The sequence below is a fragment of the Ochotona princeps genome, chromosome 21 (genome assembly GCF_030435755.1).
Source record: "Ochotona princeps isolate mOchPri1 chromosome 21, mOchPri1.hap1, whole genome shotgun sequence".
In the NCBI taxonomy this organism is placed as follows: Eukaryota; Metazoa; Chordata; class Mammalia; order Lagomorpha; family Ochotonidae; genus Ochotona; species Ochotona princeps.
This window is the reverse complement of record NC_080852.1, coordinates 10,893,956-10,918,733: the sequence shown is the minus strand read 5'-3', so window position 1 is coordinate 10,918,733 and position 24,778 is coordinate 10,893,956. Positions and strand designations below refer to the sequence as shown.

Sequence of the window (24,778 nt, the reverse complement as noted above, 5' to 3'; positions counted from 1 at the left end):
TTTTAAATGTTGGGGGTTTTTTAAGATTTATTTTTTTTTATTGGAAAGTCAGATATACAGAGAGGAGAGACAGAGGATCTTCTGTCCATTCATTCACTCCCCAAGTGGCCACAATGGCTGGACCTGAGCCAATCTGAAGCCAGGAGCCAGGAACCTCCTCCAGGTCTCCCACGCGGGTGCAGGGTCCCAGGGCTTTGAGCTGTCTTCAACTGCTTTCCCAGGCCACAAGCAGGGAGCTGGATGGGAAGTGGAGCTGCCAGGATTAGAACCGGCACCCATATGGGATCCTGGCGCGTTCAAGGCAAGGACTTTAGCTGCTAGGCCACTATGCCAGGCCCTGTTTTTAAATTTTTAAAAAATTTTATTTGAGAGACAAAGTTAGAGAGAAGGGAGTGGGGAGAGAGAGAGAGAGAGATCTCCCACCCATGCTCGGATTTGGGCCAATCACCAAAAATTTCTTCCGGGTCTCTCTCCAAGCACTGAGCACAACATGCAGAGGGATGCCGTTGTCCCGAAAGGGTTCTGGTTGAAGTTCTGGCTGCTCCACTTCCCATCCAGCTTCCTACTAAATGGCCTGGGAAAGCAGTCGAGGATGGCCCAAGTTCTTAAGTCCCTGCACCCACATGGAAGGCTCTGCAGAAGTTCCTGGCTCCTGACTTCAGATGGGCCCAGCTCCTGCTGTTGCAGTCATTTGGGGAATGAACCAGCAGGGGGAAGATCTCTCTCTCTATATATATATATATATATATACATAACTCTGCCTTTCAAATAAACAATTTCTTTTTCAAAATGTGCATTAAGAGGAGTCTCTACATTCAGCACCACATCTCTTGGGAATCTGGTGCAGCCCTGGCTGATGCTGGCCTCTTTCTGTCTGAGAACCATAGATGGGAATGCTTGCAGTCTGATGGGTACTCCATGTGTGTACCTGCTGTGACTAATTTGTGATATTTAATCTCTTTGTGGTATTTTCTGCTGATCCTTAAGGAAGCCTTGTCCTCTGTCATCCCCCAGCTGGGCTCATCAGTGGCATTCATGGAGCTGAAACTCAGTGCCAGGCAGCGGGTGCGGGAGGCGCATCATGGCAACAGATGCCAACCCCTTTCTAGGTCACATGCTTTGTTATCAACGCAGAAATCACTTTTTCTTGCCCAGACGGCTCTGAGATGGTCAAAATGGTCTCCTCTGAGCTGTGCCTCTCACAGTGCCATTTTCAGAATATTTTTGGATTAATGGTAGTGAACCTCTGATCCACCATTCCTACTTCATTGTTTTTTTCTTTAAACCTTTTTAGAGGCTTAAGCAAACAAATGCACTGAGCAACTCCTAGCTGGCTGTTAGCCACCTGCAACCGACGAGTTATCACAGTGTCACTAATGTACACATGACAGCTTTTGATGATGCCCTTCTGAGCAGTTGGAAGGTGAGAGTCCTTGGTCCCAGCTTTCGATGCCCACGGAGCTCTCCGACAGGTGTGGACCCCACCTGGGCTCCCGCACTGCTGGTTGTGACAAGGTCATTTTCTCTGCTTGCCTGCAGGGCTGTTTTGCTGGGTGAGATTCTTCAGCTCCAGGAAATTCCTCCACACCCTCTGACTTCCTGTAACTGAACCCTGAGGCCTGGCACATCTCGATTTAGCACTCTCACATGGAGGTGAAGTTGCCACTGCCTTGTGGGATCACTGAATGCAGGGCAGAGCTGTGCCCTTCTGCCCTGTTTTGGCCCCACGGTGCTTTCACAGAGCCTAAAGGACTTAAGATGTCAGTCGTCATTGCACTGAGTACTCAACCATTTTTTTAGATCTACCTGACTCAACCAGCACTACTTAACATGGACAAAAAATATGCAAAAGCCAGTGGATGCCATCGTAAAAACCCATTGTTACTAGGCATATTATTATTAAGAACACGTTTTACACACTAGGGACTAAGTACACTAAGTACACTTGACACACTAAGCATTCTTTAACCTCACCTATGTGGCTAACATCCTGTTGTCCACACTTTTAACATGAAGTCACCTGGGCTGGGAGAGGAGTGAAAAAATTTCCCCCAAGGCACCAGCCAGCAGGGGAGGAGCCGGGTCCTAATTGTGCTGTCTCAGACTTTAAACCCTCGCCCATTTTCAGAGCCAAGAAACAACTTGAAAATATTTTCACGTTTTAAATCTTTTTTTAACAATTTATTTTATTTTTATTGCAAAGTCAGATATATATATATATAGAGAGAGAGGAGGAGAAATAGAAAGAAATATCTTCCGTCCGATGATTCACTCCCCAAGTGAGCCGCAACAGCCGGTGCTGAGCCGATCCGGAGCCAGGAGCCAGGAGCTTCCTCTAGGTTTCTCACGCGGGTGCAGGGTCCCAATGCATTGGGCCGTCCTCGACTGCTTTCCCAGGCCACAAGCAGGGAGCTGGATGGGAAGTGGAGCTGCCGGATTAGAACCGGTGCCCATATGGGATCCCAGTGCGTTCAAGGCGAGGACTTTTAGCCGCTAGGCCACAGCACCGGGCCTGACATTTTAAATCTTATTAAAAAAAAAACACCCCCTAGGATATGTCTTAGCACTAAAAAACTTTTCTAAACACAAGTAGCAGTGATGAATTCTGAGAATTTTAAATTTCTCTCCTGCCTTCTGAATCAACAAGGAACAGCAACTGATGATCTTACAGACCTCATCTTGAGTGTATGTCATTGCTTTGCGGTTTTTTGAAAATCAGTGATTTAGGTGAATTCAGTTTGTGGAAATAGAACCACTTGCAAGGTGTGAGACTTAGATGCAACCATCTCAGCCTGCTACCCACCACATGATGACATGAACACAGTCTGCATCTATAGGTCCAACACACCATGGGTGAAAAATAGTTTAAAAAAAAAATTATGTGCGGAGCCCGGCGCAGTAGTCTAGCAACTAAAGTCCTCGCCTTACAAGTGCCAGGATCCCATATGGGTGCTGGTTCTAATCCCCTGCAGCCCCACTTCCCATTCAGCTCCCTGCCTGTGGCCTGGGAAAGCAGCTGAGGGCAGCCCAAAGCTTTGGGATCCTCTACCTTTGTGGGAGACCAGAACACGCTCCTGGCTCCTGGCTTCGGATTGGCGCAGGTCCAGCTACTGCTGCGGCCACGTGGGGGAGTGAATCAACGGATGGAAGATCTTCTCTGTCTCTCCTCCTCTCTGTATATCTGACTTTCCAACAAAAAATAAAATATTTTTAAAAAAATGTGCCAAGCACATACACGTTCTTGCCATTTCTGCCTAAGCAGCACTGCATTAGGCATTGTAAGGCTTGTAAAGATGATCCCCCAGGAGAATGTGAGCAGGTTGTACCTCAGCCCTGCACCATATTCTTTAAGTCACTGAGCACCTGCAGACTTGCACATCCCTGGGATTCTAGAATCATTCCTCTGCGGATACAAAGGGACAGCTGTGCTTTTTCTTCTTCTTCTTAAATATCAGAGGTAACAAGGTTTACCGCACCAAGCAGCCCCTTAACCTAAACGAAGCCGGCCCTTAGGGTCTTAGAAGATGTATAGCTAATCCACGTCTTGCGGTTGTTAAGGCTGGGATTCACACCCTCACCTTATCTGTGACAATACCGTGTTCCCTTAAGGAGACCTGTCACCAAATAAGGGGGTGAAAGTAAGAAAGCTATTTTGGAGTGGGAAGTCCTGTTTCTGCCAGGAAAATTCTGGGTGTGGAACTGTTAGTTCACTGCAGGCAATGGCTGGCTGTAAGTGACTCCGGGTGCCTAGTTGGTCGATTTTTGTTTTGTTTTGAGAACGTCACAGCACTTCACTAACTTCATCAGGAGAGAATAAGGCATGAGAACAGAAAAAAAAGGCCCTCCTTCCATCCTTCGCCCACCCCCCCCGCCCCGTTTTTGCTCATCTGATTTCACGCTCAGTGACTCAGAATGAAACCGAAAACATATGAGTATTGTAATCAGACGTGCAGCGGTTTCTAACACTCAATCCTTAAAACCAGCTCATTTTCCAGCGTCACTGGTCCCCCTCCAGTCCATTTCTTAGAGCAGCATCTAAACAGCTGCGTATTATTTCTCCAAGGCAGGTTCCCAGGTTAGATTCCTAGGTTAAATGCTCAACATGGAGTGTTAGAAACGGGACACTTTGTATTCAGTCCAGGGAGGGAGGGAGGGAGGGAACGCATTTGCCACCTCGCTTCAGCCGGGATTTTCGCTGATGGCTTTCTGTCATTTCTTGTAGATTGGGGCCCTACCTCGGCCGCGAGGCCTCGGTTTTCCTGTAACTAACCTCTCAGAGCCAATCAAGAAGTGAAGACGCGGAGGAAAACACGCCCTCCCGCTCCCGATCTCCCCTGCTCGGCGGCTCGCCAACCGCAGAGCCGATCGAGACGGAGCCGCTGTCATCTCGTTCACCCAGCTGGGTCGCCGCCGCCGCCGCCGGATTCCGGAGGCCCAGAACCGAAAGCTAAGAAGAAGAAGAAGACATGGACGTGACTATCGCCCCGCTCCGCGCTTGGGACGATTTCTTCCCAGGCTCCGATCGCTTCGCCCGGCCGGACTTCAGGGACATTTCCAAATGGAACAACCGCGTGGTGAGCAACCTGCTGTATTACCAGACCAACTACCTAGTGGTGGCTGCCATGATGATTTCCGTCGTGGGGTAAGTGTGGTGGTTTTCCCTACGTGGAAGTGGAGAAGGGGTGGGGGAAGAGCATGGAGGCGAGGTCGACCAGGAGCGGGCTGTGCGTGCCAGGTGCCCCGAGGCAGGGACGCCCCCAGTGCACGCTCAGCCCCTGCCTCCCTCCCTGCCCCCCAGTTCTGCTAGTACAAACTTGTCCTCAGAGCCAGGCCGCAGCCGTCCGGGGTCTCTCCTTGCCAAGCTAAAGCCGTGAGGGGAGGCCAGGGGGGTGGGGGACATTTTGCCAGCCCCCGAACAGGGACAATGACTCTCTCTAGCAGCGTTCTGTTCTGCCCGGGTCCCCCTCTAGGCCAGGGAGGTACCTGAAGCACTCTGACCTTTTGGACAATAGAGAGAGGAGAGTGGTCCTGGAGAGGGGGGAGGTTTGCTGGGGCAGGGGCCGCCCAGGCCAGGCTTGGCAGCCCAGATAGTGGCATGAAAGGGCACCTGACTCCGCCTGGGACGTGAAAGCCATGCTTGGGAGCTGGCGGGTGGGTGGCCCTGAGTGGAGAGAGGCCGTCCTGTGAGAACCGGGGTCCCTGGCTCTTTTCTTGCAAGAGTTAGTTGTCTTCCTCCTCTTCACACCCTTAGACTGCTCAGTGTAATGGGAAGGCAGTTTGCTGTACCTGGTGCTGGTAGGCATCCTGTGTCAAACGTGCACAAACACAAACACCCTTCCCTTGGAACCATTCGTCCATGCCCTTAAGCCTGTAAGAAATGCTTACCCCACAGTCATAGTCTCTCATCTTGCTACCTCCTGTGTATGTTTTATTTAAAGGGTCTCCCTTAGAGTTGAACAGGGACTTCATCTGCCCTTTAAGATATGCCCTGGCCAACACAGAGAAAGAGGAAGCGGAGAAGCTACGCCTAGGAGGGTGATGGGCTGCCTGGTGGTTGGCATGCTTTGTTGAGCCACCTCTCTGTGGTCCAGGCCCCAGGCCAAGGTTGGAGGACACCAGGATGAATCAGACTTGAATTCTGGCCCAGGGGCACATGGCAGTTGCTGGGACGCCTAGGGAGCTGCACAGGTCGCAGGGGAGAGGGCAAGGTTTCAGGGTGTGTTAAGACCTGTAGGTCTGTCTCAGTAACCTGGGGAAGCTGGGAGAGCTGAGAAGGACCCAGTGGAGAAAGGGCCTGGGCTCTGTGCACACTGTGATTTAGAGTGGCTGGTAGGCTCAGACTAAGTCCAGGAAGGGCAGACTTGAGGCAGCTGCTTTCGGGTCTGCCCAGTACTATGCTGGGTGCTCCTGTCCTGTATACTAAAATATCCCTTCAACTCAAGGAAATAGAAGGCTTGCATCTGTACTTTCTGAAGAAATCTACAGGCTTCTAATCTGGTTGGTGATCTAGTCAAGGAGGAATGTTGTTGTTGAGCTAACCTTAAAAACCTGAGGCAAGGTTTGGTGTGGCCCAATCAGATGCAGAAAGGTTGCCTGGATGGACTCCGTTTTCCTCTGGGAAGGGCTGGGGTGGGCCCTGTGACTTGGGTCAGCCACTCAGCTGCTTGGGGCTGTTCTCCTTCTCCTTTCCCTTCCAAATGATGCTACGTTGACTGTCAGGGAATTGTGTGAAGGAAAAGGTGAAAAGTAACCAGAAGAATTTTTAAATTTTTTTCCTTTTAATTAATCTCATTTATAAAAGCTTTAAAAAGATGCCAACCCCTAGTAAAAGAACACCAGTATAAAATGTGAACTTTGCTTCACAATTCAGGGACGGTTTGGTGTGCAGCCTTCAGTTCTGTGCATCTATAAGCACACAATGTTTTCTTTATTTATAGTTCAACAACAATACATTGAACATCTGTTGTATGGGCTTACCTTGTGAAGTATATTGCCTACATAGTGTCTTATAACTTAGTAAATATGAGGGTGCTTCCTAAATTTTGTGGGAAAAATTTTAGTGCCAAAATTGGAAAGCCAGGTTTTTTTTTTCATAATTCCTGTTTTTCTGTGAGCTTTTAGAGGACTCCTTGTGTGTGAAGATCTTAGATTTTGTGACCAAGATAGACGTATCTTTGAATTTAACTATCTGTGAATTGAAGCAGACTTGTAAAGTGTTCTTTGTGTTGTGATTAGCATTAAACCCAATCTTAGAGAGGTTCAGGGACTCAGAGTCCCAGCTCTTAGCTATTATATACCATCTTTCCAGGAGTCAGGAGATCTAGAATGTCTGTCTCTTAAAGCTGAAAGATATCAGGTACCTTTAGAATCAGACAGCCTAGTTCATTCTGGAACATTCTCATTCTGATGAGGACCAGTGGACATGTGGGTCAACACATATCTAGAAGCTGTTTATCTGGATCCTCTGCTGGTATTTGATGGTTCTGGAGAAAATTATTGCTGCAATCGAAATGGAAGCCAGGCTTGAATGCTACCTGGGGCAGGGACTGTGTTCAGCAGGGTGTGCGGGTGCTGCTGGGTACCAGCCTCAACTCTCTGCTCTTGACAGCTGGTTTGATTGAGGTGAGAGAGAGCCTGCTCATGAAGACAGAAGGAAGAGGGAAGACTTGGGCATGCATATTCTAGATCTGGAAACATAGGAAAGGACTGTCTATACCAACACGGAGACTAAGGATACCAAGAAACGGGATTAGGATACCAAGAAATCTGTGAAGTCCTGCTGAGGCAGCTTCCTAGCCATGGTTGAAAGTTTGGTCTTCATTTTGAAAGCACGGCTTCCCAGGTACCTGACAGCCACAGAGATGAGCTACCAAACCTCAGGAAAACTCTGAATCTCTTTAACTCATTCTGCTTCTAAAGCCACTTGTTCATGTCTTCTGGCTCTTTCTGTGATAAAACTAAGTGATTAAGAGTTTAACCATCAGGCCCGGCGGCGTGGCCTAGCGGCTAAAGTCCTCGCCTTGAACACCCCGGGATCCCATATGGGCACCGGTTCTAATCCCGGCAGCTCCACTTCCCATCCAGCTCCCTGCTTGTGACCTGGGAAAGCAGTCGAGGACAGCCCAATGTATTGGGACACTGCACCCGCGTGGGAGACCCGGAGGAGGTTCCAGGTTCCCGGCTTCGGATTGGCGCGCACCGGCCTGTTGCGGCTCACTTGGGGAGTGAGTCATCGGATGGAAGATCTTTCTCTCTGTCTCTCCTCCTCTCTGTATATCTGACTTTGTAATAAAATAAATAATTCTAAAAAAAAAAAAAAGAGTTTAACCATCAGAGCCAGAGTCAGTGAGTTTGAATTAAGGTAACTACCTATGTGACCCTAGTGGACTATGTTGTGCCTCAGTTTCCTCATCTGAAAAAATGGGTCTGATTGTAGCACCTATCTCATAGTGCTTCTGGAATGGTTGATTGAATTCCTACAAGAAAGGCTCTTGGAACCCTGCCCAGCTCCTAGTTTTTACTTCACAAAATGTCACTTATTTTTATTACTGGTGTTAACAGAGATTCCTGAGAAGCGTCAGCAGCACCTGCAAAGCAGACTCCAGTCCTTCCTCCCCATCCTTGCCCATTCTGTTTCTCTTGCTTACTTCAGTTCTGGTACCAACTCTTTGAAGAAACATTGTCTTTCATTCCCTTGTGTGAACTGAATTTCATATATTTATATTTTCCCTGTGCTTAACCCATAGGCTTACAGGTTTTTGTTTTTAATGTTTATTTATTTGAGAGACTAAGACACAGAGAGAAAGCACTCCCAAACACTGGTTCAAAAATGCCTTCAAGGGTCAAGACTGGGCTGAGCTGCAGCCAGGGGTTGAGATTGCAATTCCAGGTCTTCCGTGTTAGTGACAGGTTACTTGAACCATCATCATTGCCTCTCAGGGTCTGCATTAACAGATGCTGGAGTCAGGAGCCACAGGTGGGGACCAAAGTCAGGCACTCAGATGGTAGCATGTGGCTGCCTAATCACTGTGATAATGACTTGGCCAAACCTCCACCCCCCTCCACTAGGATTTTGAATTGCGTACTGTCTCTAAACTGTGGACTCCTTGGACTCAGCACTGTATGTTTTGCTTGTGATCATTTTTTTTCCTCCTCTCATTTGTGTTATTGTTGTCATTTTTATTCTCTATGATGCCCAAGGCTGATTATATGACAATACACAGTTGATGAGTGCAAAGGGTCCATAAATGAACACAAGACCTTTGCATGCTCACAGGTACCACATTTAACCTACTGAACAGAATAGATTCTTCTGAAGCTGCTAGTAGCACACAAACACATGGCCACACATGCCTCCAGTGAAAGAGCTGCTGTTGACTGGATAGGATGACTTTAGCTGAAAAAGCTATAATTCATGCTCTTCACTATTTTGTACTGTTTTTGTAAAATCTTGGTGAAATACTCAGTTGTAAGATTTCTCAAGCACAGCACTACTAACACTTAAGAAGGTAACCCTCTCTGTCCAGGGAGCTGTGCTGTGCATTGTGGGATGGTTAGCACAGTTTCTGCCCCTTACCCACTCTTGGAACTGCTAGCAACCCACTTTTGGTCATGACACCGGAAATGTTTCATAGACATGGTTGAGAACTACTTACCAGGAAAGTCATGATGATTCCATAACATTAGCATTCCCTAAATATAAGTTGCTTCATCACAAGTTTCGAAAATAGAATTCTTGACAATTGTGTAGCAAAGCATGTTGACTTCAGTGTCTTGCTCCTGGCCTTTCAAACCTAGGAATGCACACACAAGAAGTTTCACACAGTTTTTATTGCTATTATGTTATACTATTATTATTACATTAGCTTGGAATCAAATCCAGGTATTTTGACACAAGAGGCGAACCTATATAACACCTGCCCTGGAACTTATATTTCTTAAAGAACTTTGCTTCCTTCAGAGACTGGAATTTCTTTTTGAGATTCAGATGTCACTTCAGAAGAGATTGAATGACTTAAAAGGAGTAGCATAATCAGCCAATCAGGGAGTAAATGTGGCACTGAAAAGGGCTTTGGGTCCTTCAAATCCAGAAAGGAAAGGCATCTAAGGTTGAAGAGCTGGTGACTTAGCCTCCCACTCTGTGACATAAGGCCTCTAAGTGCTCGCTCAGAGAAGGTCTTCTCACATCACGCATCAAGAGGTCTCTATTTGATCTCTAAACTGTGAAGCAAAGGCAGTGCCTAATTGCACTTGCAGTGTAAGTACTGAGCCTGTGATACAGCCTAGTAGTTATGGAAATTTTCTATGGACTGAACAGAATGCAGTTAAGATTTGAGCTAGAGAAATCAACTCCAATTGCAGAACATGGGACAGCAGTTATCTCTCACTCTCACAGCTTGTCAGCCATAATGCATCGTCGGCTCTGTTTCACACCTGCTGGGTTAGACTTCATTTTAGTATGAGTTTCAGATGTCAAATGGGCACACTGAAATCCAAGAAGCATTGGCTTTGTCTGGCTCCAAAGACACATTAACAAATCTGCATAAATATACCTGTGTGCCTAGGTGTCACCTTCAGAGATCCTAAATGTCTAGGTCTTGGGCTGAGTCCAGGCACCTGGTTTTGTTGGTTTTATTTATTTATTTGTTTTTGACTCCCCAAGTGTGATAAACAGCTCCAAGTTACAGTTGAGACATACGGATTCTACTGAACCCCTAACTTTCAGAAATATTAAGACTTGATATCATATGGTTAATTGGAACTGAAGCTATTAATAGTAGCTTCATTTATTGACAGGAAGTGAAACTGTTTTTCCTTTATATGAGCATATTACAAAATTTGTAATTGTAGAGCTCTTGATAACCAAAATGTATAGAGCTCTTGATAACCTTTACAGTATTGTGAATGTATTCATCTCAAAAATCACTTTCTGGGGATGCTGTAATGGTACAGAGGTTTAGGCTGCACTTGTGCTGCGTTAGCATTTTCGTTTGAGCCCGGCCTACTTTTCTTCTAATCCAGATTCCCACTAAGGCACCTGGGAAAGCAGCAGAAGGTAGCCCAAGTACTGGGGCCCTTTCCACCCTGGTGGGAAACCAGGCTGAAGTCCCCAGCTCCTCGCTTCAGCAAGGCTTTTGCAGCGATCTGGGAAGTGAATTAGTCTATTTTTCTGTCTCTCCCTCTCAACCATTCAGATAAATAGATCTTTTTTAAAAAGATTTTCTTCCTTCCTTCTGAACTGGTATCTTCCAGTGTGGCCTCAGAATCATCAAGAACACAGTGAATTTACCCTTATTTAAACATCCCTTCTGCTTCTCCAACCAAAAAGATACATTTCCTCTCATGTGCATACGTTCATGCCGCTCCCCTAGGCATGGACAGTGTGGTTGATGAACAAATGAGCCCATGTTTTCTTGGCTAAAGTAACCGCTCACCGTGTGGCCTGATAATCGAGTCTGTGGAGGTGTTACAGGAGGGTGGGACTGACAGCTGCCGATTGATGTCTATGGTTTCTCAAGATGGTAAGGAGTTTCTGGAACACTGGTAGTTGTCAACTTGAGAAGCACATTATTGGTCATCTTTTCAACGTGAATGTGGCTCCATAATGTTTTAAGTCTATTCCTGGCAGCAACTGGTATTAGGAACTGTTGATGTTATTTGTCCCTTCAAATGCTCCAAGGATGAAGAAGTTTCCAGCTGGTAGACAAAGAAAGTGATGTAGGTATGAAGCCTTGGCATTTAAAGTGAATCGCAGTCTGCTTCTGCTAAGGCTTGTCTTAAAAAATTTTTTGCATTGTTCTAAAATTTATTTGAGAGGCAGAGAGACACAGACACAGGGATAAAGAGAGATCTTCCACCCCCTGGTTCCTTTCCCAAATGCCTGTCATGGCCTGGTCCAGACCGAAGTCGGGAGGCATCCCCTGCTGCTGCTTAGGGCATGTGTTAGCAGGAAGCTGGAGTCAGAGGCAAAGGCAGGACCCAAACCCAGGTACTTTGGGATGGGATGCATCTCCATGACAGTGCCAAACACCTGCTCCCTGAGGGTGATTTTGAGATTGGTCAGCTTCAACACTGGTTCTGCAGTACTGCTCTTTTTTTTCTATTGCTTTATTTATTCACTCAGCAAAGAATATGAAGTTCTTAACAACTTCTCGGACACTGTGCTGGGAGACGAGGTGACACAACTCACTTTTTCATCAAATTTAGACACCTGAACAGCACCAAGACAACCATGAACTTTTGTACGAGTGTAGCAAGTGTTCAGACACATATGCCAGCGTCAGCACACAATCTTTTCTGACTTGTCTGATCTCCCCTGTGCATTATTATCCCAAATTTCATAAGTCTCACTGGTTGGGAATTATGTATATGCACCAGCAAGAGGGTGATTACATTTCACTTGTTCTCACCTGAAGCTCAGATGCCTGCTACTCAGTGGAACAGCTATTTACCGGCCACTTAGCACATCCCAGACCCTGTCTGGGCTCTGAGGATAGTCAGGAATAGAGCTCCACCCAATCTTCCCCAAACCTTCCAGAACGAAGCTCCTCCTGCCCTCTCTTCTCTCTTCATTTACAAATGAAATGCTGATATGTGTGTTCCCCAAATAGATCATGAGTTTCTTATGAGTCCAGAGCTTTAAGGCTTATGTTAACACTCCTACAATTTTAACCAATAAGAACTGTCTTTGTTATTTTACCTTCTGGCGCTAATTATGTAACTGACTTTTCCCTACCTTTACCACCCCATTCCCCCAACATGCAGGTTTCCCCACCCCCACCCCACCCCCCGCTGCTGTTAACCATTTGGCAGTTTCTATCTCCTTTCCCTACATAAGGATTTACAGTGATTCTAAGTTAAGTAAGTGAGCATGCTCTGGAGTCCTGGCGCCATGTGCTAGAAAGTGGAAGTTGTCAATCACATTGCAGGCAGAGAGCTCTAGACAGGAAATCCAGGTAGAAAAGGGCACAATCTAGCTCTTGACATCCAACTAAATGGCAATATTGACCCTTCTTATTACTTCTCCTTTTCGACAAACGAATTCCACCCTTTATCACTCAGAATACTTACCCTCAGCCACTCTTCTGCTTCTTGCAAGGGGTTTGGCTTCCTGTTTGAGGGAGTGCTCTCAAGATCTGCCATCTCAGACAAGACCTGCAGGTTGACTCCCATCCTGCAAGCCTTCACCGTGAATGGACAGGATTTCCGGGCCTGCCCTCCCATTAAGCATGCTCTAACTGAGATACCTAGAATGCAGAGCACCAGTAGCAAATGAGTGCTTTGATTTCTCCTCTGCTCAGCTGCATCATATGCCAAGAGTATGTATTCCTTCTTCTTTGAAAGGAAGGAAATACAGCAATTGGGTGTTAGTGCAAGGTGAATAGGAAACTTGTGGGAAGGGCATTTATATGTCAACAAGCTCATTACCATGTATCCAGTCCTCATCTCCATGGCTCTGTAAGAACCTGCCCAGTGACAGTAATTCTCAGAACCTGCTCTGTGATAATAATTTAGAATTTGCTTGTTTGGAAATTTATCTGAAGCAATCAGAAAGAACAAGTAGTTAAAAAAAAAATCTTCCCACACTAGGTCCCAAAAATTACTATTTGTGGGCATAAGCATGAATTCTTAATTGTTAAAAACAAAACAAAACTGATAAGTATACACTATATACTTCTACCTTTGTATATGTTAGAAATTTTCTGTAATAAAAAGTTAAAAAGACTTGTTGCAGTCTAACTGGAATCTTGTGCTTTTGTTTATAGATTCATTGTGGAAATGTCACATGTATAAAGTCTCTTCTGTTTAAAAATTGATTTTTGTTTATTTGAAAGACAGAGAAACATATCCTCAAGCTGCCGATTCACTCCCCAACTGGCCACAGTCGCTGGGATTGAGCCACACTAAAACCAGAAGCCAGGATCTCCATCTGGGTCTCCCACATGGGTAACAGGGCCTCAAGAACTCAATTCATCATCATCTGCTGCTGCTTCCCCTGATGCATTAGTAGAGAGCTTAACCCACTGTGCCACAATGCCAGCCTCCATTTAGGGGTTATAATCCAGTTCTAATCTGCTATCAGTCAGCATTTGTTCTTCCCATAATGGGAGTCTGGTTAGGAAACCCAAACCCTCACAAACATCTGCTGAGTTGTATGGGAAATCAAAGAGAAGAGGAGCCTGTGGAGGGACAGGTGTTGAGGGGAAGTGATTTCCCTGCATCTCATCCTGGCTCCTTCCCATCCTCGGCCTGCAGGTGCATTGAAGTATGCAAAGACACCTTCCTCCAGCAAGCCAAGGTGCCCTTCTGCCTCATCCAGTCATTTCAGAATTGGTCCTTATCTTTGCATAGGAGGCTAGGTATTTTTTTCTCACTTCTGCTTTTTCATTTGTCCCTTTAATCATAGCCCTGTAAAAGAACAAGGAAAGGGACTTTCCTCCCTCCCAGACTGTTTAGTGTACAATTAGAACAATACAGATGGGCCCGGCATGGTAGCCTAGCAGCTAAAGTCCTTGCCTTACAAGCACCGGGATCCCATTTGAGCGCCGGTTCTAATCCCGGCAGTCCTGCTTCCCATCCAGTTCCCTGCTTGTGGCCTGGGAAAGCAGTTGAGGACGGCCCAAACTTTGGGACCCTGCACCTGTGTAGGAGACCCGGAAGAAGCTCTGGGCTCCTGGCTTCGGATTGGCTCAGCTCTGGCCTTTGTGGACACTTGGGAAGTGAACCAATCGACAGAAGATCTTCCTTCTGTCTCCCCTCCTCTGTAAATCTACCTCTCCAATAAAATAAATAAATAAATCTTGAAAAGAAAAAGGACAATACTGATATTTGTGACTCATGTCACTTAACTCACTCTGAGCTGGTTTAAATAATGGGAAAATGTTTTAGGTTCTAACTTTTGTCTTACTGAATTCCTACTCTGTGTCAGGCTTTGCACCTAGGTGATAAAATGTCACTGTTCTACCCTTAGGAAGCTTAGTCTGCAGAGAGGCTAGCGATGCTCCTTTAATACACGCTCAAATGCACATGTGCTAGTGTGTGAGTGCTGTGAAGCTGAGCCAGATGGTTCTGTGCCTGTTCAGATAGACTGAGCAAAGGCGGCCTGAGCTGGGACTTTGGGATGACTCAGCCAGGGAGAACAGCTTGTGTGCAGGCCTGGGGATGGCCAAGAGGCAGGAGGAAGCTCTGGGGAAAGATGGAAGTTTGGAAAGGACAGAGCATGGAGTTAGCAAATAGCATAAACAAGTTGTCAGGGAGGGCTGCTGCTGGCCTGCGGGGGGCCTTCATGCTAATGACAGGCCTGACTCTCCGGGGGGACCCAGCTCACTGCAAATGTTCAGGCTTGGCCAGCTGAGTGTGGCTTAGACTTCAGGCCTCCCCTACACCTTCCACCAGGCCCTTTTGTCCCAGGTGCCAACTGTAAATGATGTTCCTGGTGGCAGAGGCAGCCAGGGGCCAGTGCTGGGAGGCCTTGCAGAATGGGCTAAAAAAAAAAAAAAATCTGTTCTTATCCTAAGAGCAATGAGAAGCAAGAAGATGAGTGGGTAGATTGGTATTTGCTGTGATGCCTCTGTTTGAGGACCGCTGAGAAAGCTCAGTATTTTAGAGAAGTACACTGTCAGTAACTGAACCAACCCCGCTTTCTTGGTGAGTCAGGCTGTCTCAGGAAGTGTACTTCAAAAATAGATTTTTGGGTTCGAAAATTGGAGTTGAGTACAAAGCTGCTTCTAACGCTTAGGAAATATTTCACTGCCTCTTTGGGTCTTGTTGGCACTGCAACACCCTGGGAGCTACCAAATGTGCACTCGAGTTGATCAGGTTTTCTGCTTTTGTAAACTGTCACTGCCAACTCTGTCATCAGGGGCTTTACACAACGTGTTAACGGGTCTGTGCATTAGCTTGTCCATGAAGGGACTCATAAACGGGTAGGAGTCTTGATCTAACGGGTTGGATGCATGCATCCTATATTGGAATACCTGGCTTCAAGTCCTGGATCCAGTATCTGACTTCCGTTTTATTGAAATTACAAACCTTGGGAGGCACCAGTGATGGCTCAAGGAATTGGGTCCCTGTCACCCATGGGAGAGACCTGGATTGAGCTGCTGGTTCCTGGCTTTGACCTGGCTCAGTGCTGGCTCTGGGGACATTTGGGAGTGAAAAGCAGATGAGAACACTTTGAGTCTCTCTCTTTCTCTCTGTCTCTGTGTTTCAAATGCATTTTTCTCAATTCATGGAAAATGAAATTGAAAGCTTATTTTGATGCAAAAAATTTTAAAACTATGATTTTTTTTTCAAAACTCACGCACATATATTCATGCTTCTAAAACTCCTTGCTCTATAATTCTGTGTTTTCCCAAGATTTTTTCCTACTTGTAGCACTGTGCTGAAACTTTGGCTCCGGGTCACTGAACTTTTTGGTAAATTTGGTACCTGTGCCCATGCCCACGAATAGCCACCATCCTCCCGAGAGACACAATATTACCAGAAGATCTCCCAGGGTGACATTTGGTATGTTGCCCAGATGGATGAATGGGTCTGGTTAAAATGGTGGCAGAGTGGGTTACAGTGTGATTTGGTGTCACCAATGCACCCTTCCCCCTTCTAGGTCCCCTGCTCCACACAATGGGCCTGAATTGACATTTTCGAAGATTCTACCGCAAAATTCTGCGGGGGGATTCTGAAGCTTTATTTTATTTATTTTTATTGCAAGGTCAGATACACAGAGAGGAGGAGAGACAGAGAGGAAGATCTTCTGTCAGTTGGTTCACTTCTCAAGTGGCTGCAATGGCTGGAACTGAGCCAATCCGAAACCAGGAGCTCAGAGCTTCTTCTGGGTCTCCCACGTGGGTAGAGGGCCCAAAGGCTTAGGGCCGTCCTCAGCTCCTTTCCCAGGCCACAAACAGGGAGCTGAATGGGAAACGGGGCTGCCTGGATTAGAACCGGCGCCCATATGGGATCCTGGCGCTTGTAAGGCAAGAACTTCAGCCATTAGGCTACTGCACCAGTGGCCCCTGAAGCTTTATTTTTTCAAAAAGATTTACTTATTTACCTTCTTATTTATTCAAAAGACAGAGGGACAGGAAGAGGGGGGAGAGCAAAACAGACAGATCTTTGTCCCACAGAGCACTTCCCAAATGCTTGCAAGAGCCAGAGCTGGCCAGACTGAAGTCAGGAGCCTGGAAGTCTATCCAGGTTCCCCATATGGCTGGCACATTCAGCTTCTTGAGTCATCATCCACTGCCCTCCTTCGCAAGTTTAGCCAAGCAGCTAGGACTTGAAGCAGGCACTCTTACATAAGCATCTAAGTGGCAGATAAACCTGCTATGCCACAATGCCTACCCCTCTAAAATATTTGTAAAACCATAAATTACTCCACTAAAATCTTTTTAACTACATCAGAAAAAATATTATTTTTGGAATGGGGTCATATTACATATAAATATTTTAATCTCATAATAAAGACGTTGAACATTTTTGATTCACAAAACTAGGTCCTTACACCAAGGCCAGAAGAAGGTCGAGTGCTTCATCTCTCTCCCCTCCTCCCTGCCTCGTCTCCCTGTCTGTTACTCACACCTGCCAGTAAGTGAAACTCCACCCAGCAGAGCCCAGCAGCAGTTGTCCACATGAAGGATGGGCAGCATATTTTTGGAAAGTTTTGTCTTAAATGTTCTTGGGGTTTGTCCTGACTGGTGTGACAAACAGACCAACTGTTGACTAAAAAGCACCTTGGACAAGAACTGGTTCCCAAATGTCTACACTCACTGGAAAATGAAATTAATCCCGTGGTTGTGTGTGGGTGTGTGTGGGTGTGTCTTATTTTGCTCCAAGTACAGATGGTTGCCAGGGCAATTCAGTGGTTACGCGTTTTCCCATTTCTCAGAATGGAACTGTTTGTAATCAAAACATGGAAGAAACAATTATTTTGGTGATGAGTAACTTTGTGATTTTTTTTTTCCAACTTAGAAACGTGGCTGCTTTCTAATTATAGCTTGTGGCTGGGCTTGTAAACCAAAACCAGTTCTATAGGACTCCTTGCTCTGATCTGTTCCCTTGAACACGAGCCACAGAAACAGGTGAAAAGCTCATTTGAAATTGCTTGTCAGGCATGGGTTTTTTATTGTTCTTTGTCCTGGGCTTTATTTAGACATTTAATATAGAGGTATACTTTACGTATCCAGAGTAAAATAGAAAATAAAACTTGACATGAACTGATTATAAGCTTCACTTGATGAATTAGTCTAAGAGGTCTGCTAGAAAGAGCTGAGGAGGAGACCATTGGTACCTTCCTGACAGCCAGTCATCTACTTTGCTGCTTATGCAGTTTCCTGAAACCTGAACCCTCCATTGTAGTTCTTTGCGTGAATGTCAACCTTTGCTTTTCGGTATATAGCTCAGGAATGTCTGGGTGGGCTGACAGACACATTTTCCCAGCTTTTTTTTTTTTTTAAAAGATTTATATATTTTTTTATTACAAAGTCAGAAATACAGAGAGGAGGAGAGACAGGAAGATCCTCCATCCGATGGTTCACTCCCCAAGTGGCTGCAACGCCCGGTGCTGCAGCAATCCGAAGCCAGGAGCCAGGAGCCAGGAGCTCTTCTGGGTCTCCCATACAGGTGCAGGGTTCCAAGGCTATGGGCCATCCTTGACTGCTTTCCCAGGCTACAAGCAGGGAGCTGGATGGGAAGTGGGGCCGCCGGGACCCACACGGGATCCTGGCACGTTCAAGGCGAGGACCTTATCCACTAGGCCACCGCGCCAGGCTCCGTTTTCGCAGTTTTATGTATTCATTTTTAAATGTCTTTTTTTAAAAGCCAAGTAATACATGGTTATTAAAAAAGGAAAGCAGATGTTAGCACATCGAATATAATGCCCAGTATAACTAGTACAGTTTTGCTGTAGTTTCCCTCTGATTTTTTTTTTTTTTTCCACAAGGAATGAGATTTATTAGACTGGGAGAGTTTTGGGGCCTTTTCATTCTGTTTCCTTCCACCTGCCAAAGAGGATCTGTTTTTGTTTTGTTGTTGTTGTTGTTTTATAAATATTTATTGCGCCCACATAGTGGCTTAGTGGCTAAAGTTCTTGCCCTGTAAGAGCAGTGATCCCATATGGATGCCGGCTCTAATCCCCGGCAGCCCCACTTCCCATCCAGCTCCCTGCTTGTGGCCTGGGAAAGCCGCATAGGAGAGCTCAAAGCTTTGGGACCCTGCACCCACGTGGGAGACCTGGAAGAAGTTCCTGGCTCCTGGCTTCAGACTGACTCAGCTCTGGCCATTGCGGCCTTTTGGAGAGTAAACCAGCAAATGGAGGATCTTTCTCTTTGTCTCTCCTTCTCTCTGTGTAAATCTGACTTTCCAATAAACATAAATAAATCCTTCAATATATTTATTTATTGGGACCAGGTTGGTGGCATAGCAGGCACTTCACTCTGTGATGCCAGCATCCCATATGGGTACCTGGTTCTAGTTCCAGCTGCTTCACTTCCAATTCAGCTCCCTGCCCGTGGCCTGGGAGAGTGTAGGACGGCCTAGATTCTTGGGCCCCTGCACCCATGAGGGAGACCCAGAAGAAACTCCTGGCTTTCAGCTTCAGACCAGCCCAGCTCTGGCCAATGCAGCCATTTGGGGAATGAACGAGAGGATGGAAAACCTCTCTCTTTGTCTCTCCCTCGCTAACTCTTTCAAGTAAAAGAAGTACAAAATATTTTTTAAAATATCTATTTGCTAAAATATTGCTTTATTTGGAAAGCCAGATTTACAGAGAGAGAGGGAAGTGATACACACAGAGAGACTGAGCAAGAATCTTTCAACTGCTGATTCACTGTCCAGACGGCCACAGTGCGGGCTGGAGCTGGGTCAGGCCAAAACCAGGAGCCAGGAGCTTCTTCCTGCTCTCCCACGTGGGTGGAACAGCAAGGACTTGAACTGACTTCACCCACTGCGCTATAGCATCACCCCGCTGCTCTGTACTTTTCATCAGTTTTTTTTTTCCCTAACTTTTTCAAAGCAGTTTGACATCCATTATATTTCTTGCGTTCACTCAAGAGTGTGTGAAAATCTTTCATTCTTATTTTAAAACTATTTAATATAGCTTATGTGTTTCAGTAGACAGAATCAGAGCTAAAACTTACAGGAATTTTTTTTAAAAGAACCAGGATTATCCTAAATATCAATTTGAGTCCTTGTTGCTTTTCAGAGAAAGTAAGCTCTTGTATCAGCTTTCTCCGTCCTATTTTTCCCCCTTTCTCATTTTCAAAACAGTTATGTTGATACTCAGAGCCTGATATAAACACCTAACTCTGTCCTTCACAAGGAAAAAAATCTGTTAAATTCTAGGATAAAAACTTAGTAGCCCATTCTACTTCTCCATCACAAGCACTTCCTTAAGTGCTGGGAATACACGACAATGAGGGTGGGGACTCTAATGCCCATTCTCATTTACAAAAAAAACTTGGCCTAGGTTTCTTTTTCTTAGTATGTTCCCTCCATTGCCAAGAGTAGTGTCATTGCTTTGGTTCATTGTGAATGACTCTGGACAACTCAGAAATCAGGTAGCAAGCTGGCTCTTAATGGTACTTTGGGTCTTTAGAAACATTTGTAATGTACCCTGTAGGCCATCCATTCAAATGCCTCTATCGAGCAGGTGGGTGATACAAGATAGTGATTTAGATCAGCCTCACAGAAACACAATTATCAACAACAGCTCACTTTGGGTCTCTTTGTCAAAGATGCAATAGAGAGTAGTGGGGACTGAGGCTAAATAGAGAATATTTATTCTAATAGAAATCAGAAGACGCTTCAGCCAGGTGTTGGCATGGGTCTGCTGTTGTCAAATTTTCCTGGTTCAGGAGAAGAAAGAAACCCAATATTTTGTGGGGTAAAAATAAAAACAAATACAACACCACCTCCACTCTCCAGGTCGCACAAAAATATGAACTTAAGCTGGATCTATCCCATAGAGTCTCTTCTCTACACTCATCTATCAGACAAGCATCTATGGCGGATGAAATACTCATAAAGAGCTCATAAAAGTCAACCTCTACATACTAGAGCGCGGATGTATGGTGAGACTATTGAATGCACATCAGTGTTAAGTATCTGAAAAACTCAGTGACAACCCTACAAGCCATGAGGAAGTACCATACAGCAATTACTGCAAAAAAGAACTGTCATCCTAAAGAAAGGTGGGCCTGTAGGTAAAATGACCTGACCGGTTTAGTGGGAATCAAACTGCCTGTGTGGTCTTAGCACCACCGTCTTCTAATCTTTGTGCCTTTCTTCCTGTGAGATATGAATTAGTAATACTCACTCATCTGGTCCCTTGAGACCACTGAAAGTGCTTCTAAGCACTCCATCCTTGTCTTTCCTCCTCTTTCTCTGTCTGCTGCTCCTCCTGCTGATCCAGTTTGTCTTTTCTTTTGTACTGCAGGTTTTTGAGCCCCTTCAACATGATCCTTGGAGGGATTGTGGTGGTGCTGGTGTTCACAGGGTTTGTGTGGGCCGCCCACAACAAAGACATTCTCCGCCGGATGAAGAAGCAATACCCCACAACTTTCGTGATGGTCGTCATGCTGGCCAGCTATTTCCTCATTTCCATGTTTGGCGGAGTCATGGTCTTTGTGTTTGGCATCACTTTCCCTTTGCTGTGTAAGTGAACCTGAGTTTTCCTTTTGTTACATTGCTAAAACAGATGTTGGAGCAAGTGGTTAATGTCTGGTGGGAATGATACACATCTGTCTATGTGTGTTGGCATGTTCATAAAAGTTCAGAAGCTTCTGAAACAGCGGATCAAGACCTAATTGTTGATTAATTCCACAAGAATTAGTGGCTCATTAATTACACAAGTATTTTTTGAACATTAGTGTGGGGACACAATAAACACATACGAACCCCAAACCATGCAGCAGGAGCATGGCATTGCCTTCACTGAACCCCTGATTTGTCTGATACTAGAATCTACTTCTCCTCTTCCTGACACAGCAGAGAATTTACTTGTCATTGATAGCGTCAAAAATGAGTGAAAGATCTAACCTGATTGACCTAAACATACACATCAAGTACTTGGGTTCTGGAGGAATGAACTCAATATTTCTAAATTGTGAGTGGATTACAAAAATCCCAAGCCTGAATTCAAAAACAGATCCCAATGTCATCAGTAGAAAGCCAGTTAAAATTCTAAGGTCAAGAACATCCCTTTAACTTATCATTGCATTTCACAATGCATTTATTCTATTAAGTATTTACTTGTTTGGAATTTTGTTAGATTAAGCTCAGGCTCTTGTGGATGAATTCTACACCTTCCTGAAGAAAATCCGCAAATTCAGACTTATTGAAATTTTCTTCCATACGTGCTACAAGCTTAATATTTCAGTGATTGTTTAAACACTGCTTGTTACCTTGCCACATCAGAACTGGAGGCAGGCCAGGGGAATGGGATCTGTGATAGGCGGTGAGTCCGTGGTGATGACCTCTCTTCCTTGTTCTGCTGGAAGCCAGTAGGTGACTGGGACCAGTCCTCCTTGCTCACCTATCACATGAAAAAAATTACCTATGAGCAACAATTCTCCAGCTTTGATGATTATGAGAATCATCCAGAGTGATTTTTTTAGTAATAGAAGCTTTCCAGTCATACCCCCTGGGAATCTTGATTCTATTGCAACAGTGATGCCCACAGACCCTGTGTTATTAGAAAGTTCCTCAGATGTTTCTGATGACCAGTCTAGGCTGGTAACCTCCAGAAATAATCTAAGCTCCTCAGATGTTTCTGAAAACCTTCAGAAATAATCCACAACAGCATTTGTCAGAATAAGGGTTCCAGACCTGCTTTCAGACTCCATCCTACTGAGGGAGTTGGAAAATGACTGATTTTTGGAACCCTACCTCAGCCCTACACACAGTTTGGAGTGGAGGAGACTGGGATTTGCTTGCCATCCTGTCCCTGTTGTTTGGATGTACATAGAAGTTGAAGCATCACTGGTGTAGATCACCTGGGCTGGGAGTGAGGTGTAGCTAGGTGAAATATGGACTCTCAGACCTGAGTCCTTAAGATTCTGACTCTGGAGCTTCTAGAGAAGGACAAAGGCACCTGCTTCTAGGAACAAATTAGAAATTCCTCATGATGGAGCAAATGTGAACAACTGTGGGCCACATAATGCTCTAGAAAACCGTTAGGTTTTTAAAATGTGGAACTACATCCAGCACCTTGGAAAACTGAGTGTTAGGAGGTTCTTTAATAGTAAACTTTACCCTCTTGCCTTATGGCAAGAACAAAATAATCTCCAAACTGACAGGAGGTTCTTTGTGAGAAAGTTTGGGTGCCTCCCTTTCCACGTCTGTTGGAAGGACATGGATTCACTTGGAAGGTCAGAGCATCAAAGCTGCATGGCTCTGCAAAGGAGATGACATCAGCAGGAAGGAATGTACCTGCCTACCGCTGGTACCCATCATTGATTCCTGCACAACCACGGTGCTTGGCAAAGAGCTGGATAGAAAGACTTGAAAGCTTGGGTCTATTTTGAGAGTCAAATTGGACTGTAGCTAACAAACAGCTTACTGAAAATGGAAACAGGGGGAGTGAAGTTGATGTGGTGGGAGAGAGTTGCTGCTTTGGTGCTAACCACGTGTCACTTCTTGGCAGTGATGTTCATCCACGCATCGCTGCGACTTAGGAACCTCAAGAACAAGCTGGAAAATAAAATTGAAGGGATCGGGCTGAAGAGGACACCCATGGGCATTGTCCTGGATGCCCTAGAACAGCAGGAAGAAAACATCAGCAAATTCACGGAATACATCAGCAAAGTCAAGGAGTAACCGTAGCTCCCTGGGGATAGGGCTGCTGCAGAAATCGAGTTGCAGTTCGCCCTCGATCAGACCCAATTTCTGCTTGTGTTTTTGAAATAGGAGGTGCATGCACACCCAACCACGGATGGCAGCATGCATGCTGTTACCATCTGTGACGGAACAGAGCAAAGGCCTCAGAAACCAACACAGTCCCCTTAGCGTGTCCGAAGCTTCACGTTTGTTTATGAAAACAAAAAATGGATCACGCCCATTTCTTGAGAGGAATAAAATTAGAGATTCCACAGCAACAACATTGTTATCTTGTAGGGAAAAATAAAAGTAATTGTAAGGTATCAAGGCCGTAGGAGTTAGTGAAAGGCTGCTGAGGTAGATAATGCTGTGCATTTAGCCTGTTTCTAATCCCCTCCCTGAAAAAAATTCCCTAGGATTGTAATGTGTGGGGCATAAACTAGTTGACTTTTTATTCTTTTAAAATCACAGATGATCTCTATCACTTGGCTGCCTGTTTGATGCGCAGTGGAAACTGGATAAACCGGTTGTTTATACTTCGTTTACAAATATAAAGACAGCTGTTTAGGAGCATATTTTGTTAAATTTTTGTAAATTTTTGAAATGCTAGTCATGTGTTTTCCCCAGCTGGTATTCACTGCAAAGTTAATGGTTTCTTCCTTCTGGAGGTTACAGCTGTGTTACCTGTATTATTCTTGACAGACTTATTAAAAAAGAAAACCACAAAAATAAATAAAATAAATGAGTTCTGTTTGTATGGCATTTTTTGTTGTTGTTGTTGTTACAATGAAAAAAAATATGTCCAACAGAATTTTAAGTATTTTTTGTTTAATTCTTAACATTAACATATGGAAAGAAGGAAATGAATTTGCATTTTATTAGTTCCTGTGCTCAGAGAGGAAAGCAGTAGTATTTTTTAAATCTGAAAGACATCTTTAGATCGAAAAAGACTTTTAAAATGAGAATCCACCAGCTTCTACCATTTGTCAGAATTTTCCCCAGCAATTACTACGACCATACACTTGTTTAGATACACATTAGTACCAGGATACCATGAGTTCATATATTCTATTATTTTCATCCCCTTATTTTTCATGAACTTGGAAATAGATAATAAAAACATTTTGCTTACCAACTGAGTGGTTATTGAGGTGATGTGGAGAAGAGTTAGGTGTCCCTAATGGAGAGTTGTGAAGACAACCAGAGCAGTACTTAATGAAGAAACTCTGTGTGTCCTAGAATAAGAAGCAATAGTATATGCCGTGCCTGGTGTTTCTTGCTTCTTAGTTTCTCAGCTAAGGTGTAGCCTTCAGATTCACACATTGTTATAACATGACTTCACAGACATGATCTAGAATCTGTACTCTTACCCAAATGTGAAGAATAAAAGTGATTGAAGTTGTGGGATTTTCTTTCGGTGAGACTTTATTGAATGCACATCAGTATTAAATATCTAAAAAACTCAGTG

The 24,778-nt window shown here is 45.0% G+C and overlaps 1 protein-coding gene across 1 annotated transcript; it reads left to right on the top strand.

The window, feature by feature from the left end:
- Positions 1–4,219: 4,219 nt before the first annotated feature.
- Positions 4,220–24,072, top strand: ARL6IP5 (ADP ribosylation factor like GTPase 6 interacting protein 5). Its single transcript, XM_004581606.4, has 3 exons — positions 4,220–4,642; positions 20,930–21,147; positions 23,138–24,072. The coding sequence occupies exons 1-3, from the start codon at positions 4,467–4,469 to the stop codon at positions 23,308–23,310; spliced, it is 567 nt and encodes a 188-aa protein (XP_004581663.1). The 5' UTR covers positions 4,220–4,466; the 3' UTR covers positions 23,311–24,072.
- The last annotated feature ends 706 nt before the right edge of the window (positions 24,073–24,778 follow it).

Excerpts from the sequence above, each read along its gene's own strand:
- ARL6IP5 (XM_004581606.4), top strand. The coding sequence starts at position 4,467 with ATGGACGTGACTATCGCCCCGCTCCGCGCTTGGGACGATTTCTTCCCA. Across the intron at positions 4,643-20,929 it reads ATGATGATTTCCGTCGTGGG|GTTTTTGAGCCCCTTCAACA; the intron begins GTAAGTGTGGTG and ends TTTGTACTGCAG. Across the intron at positions 21,148-23,137 it reads CATCACTTTCCCTTTGCTGT|TGATGTTCATCCACGCATCG; the intron begins GTAAGTGAACCT and ends ACTTCTTGGCAG.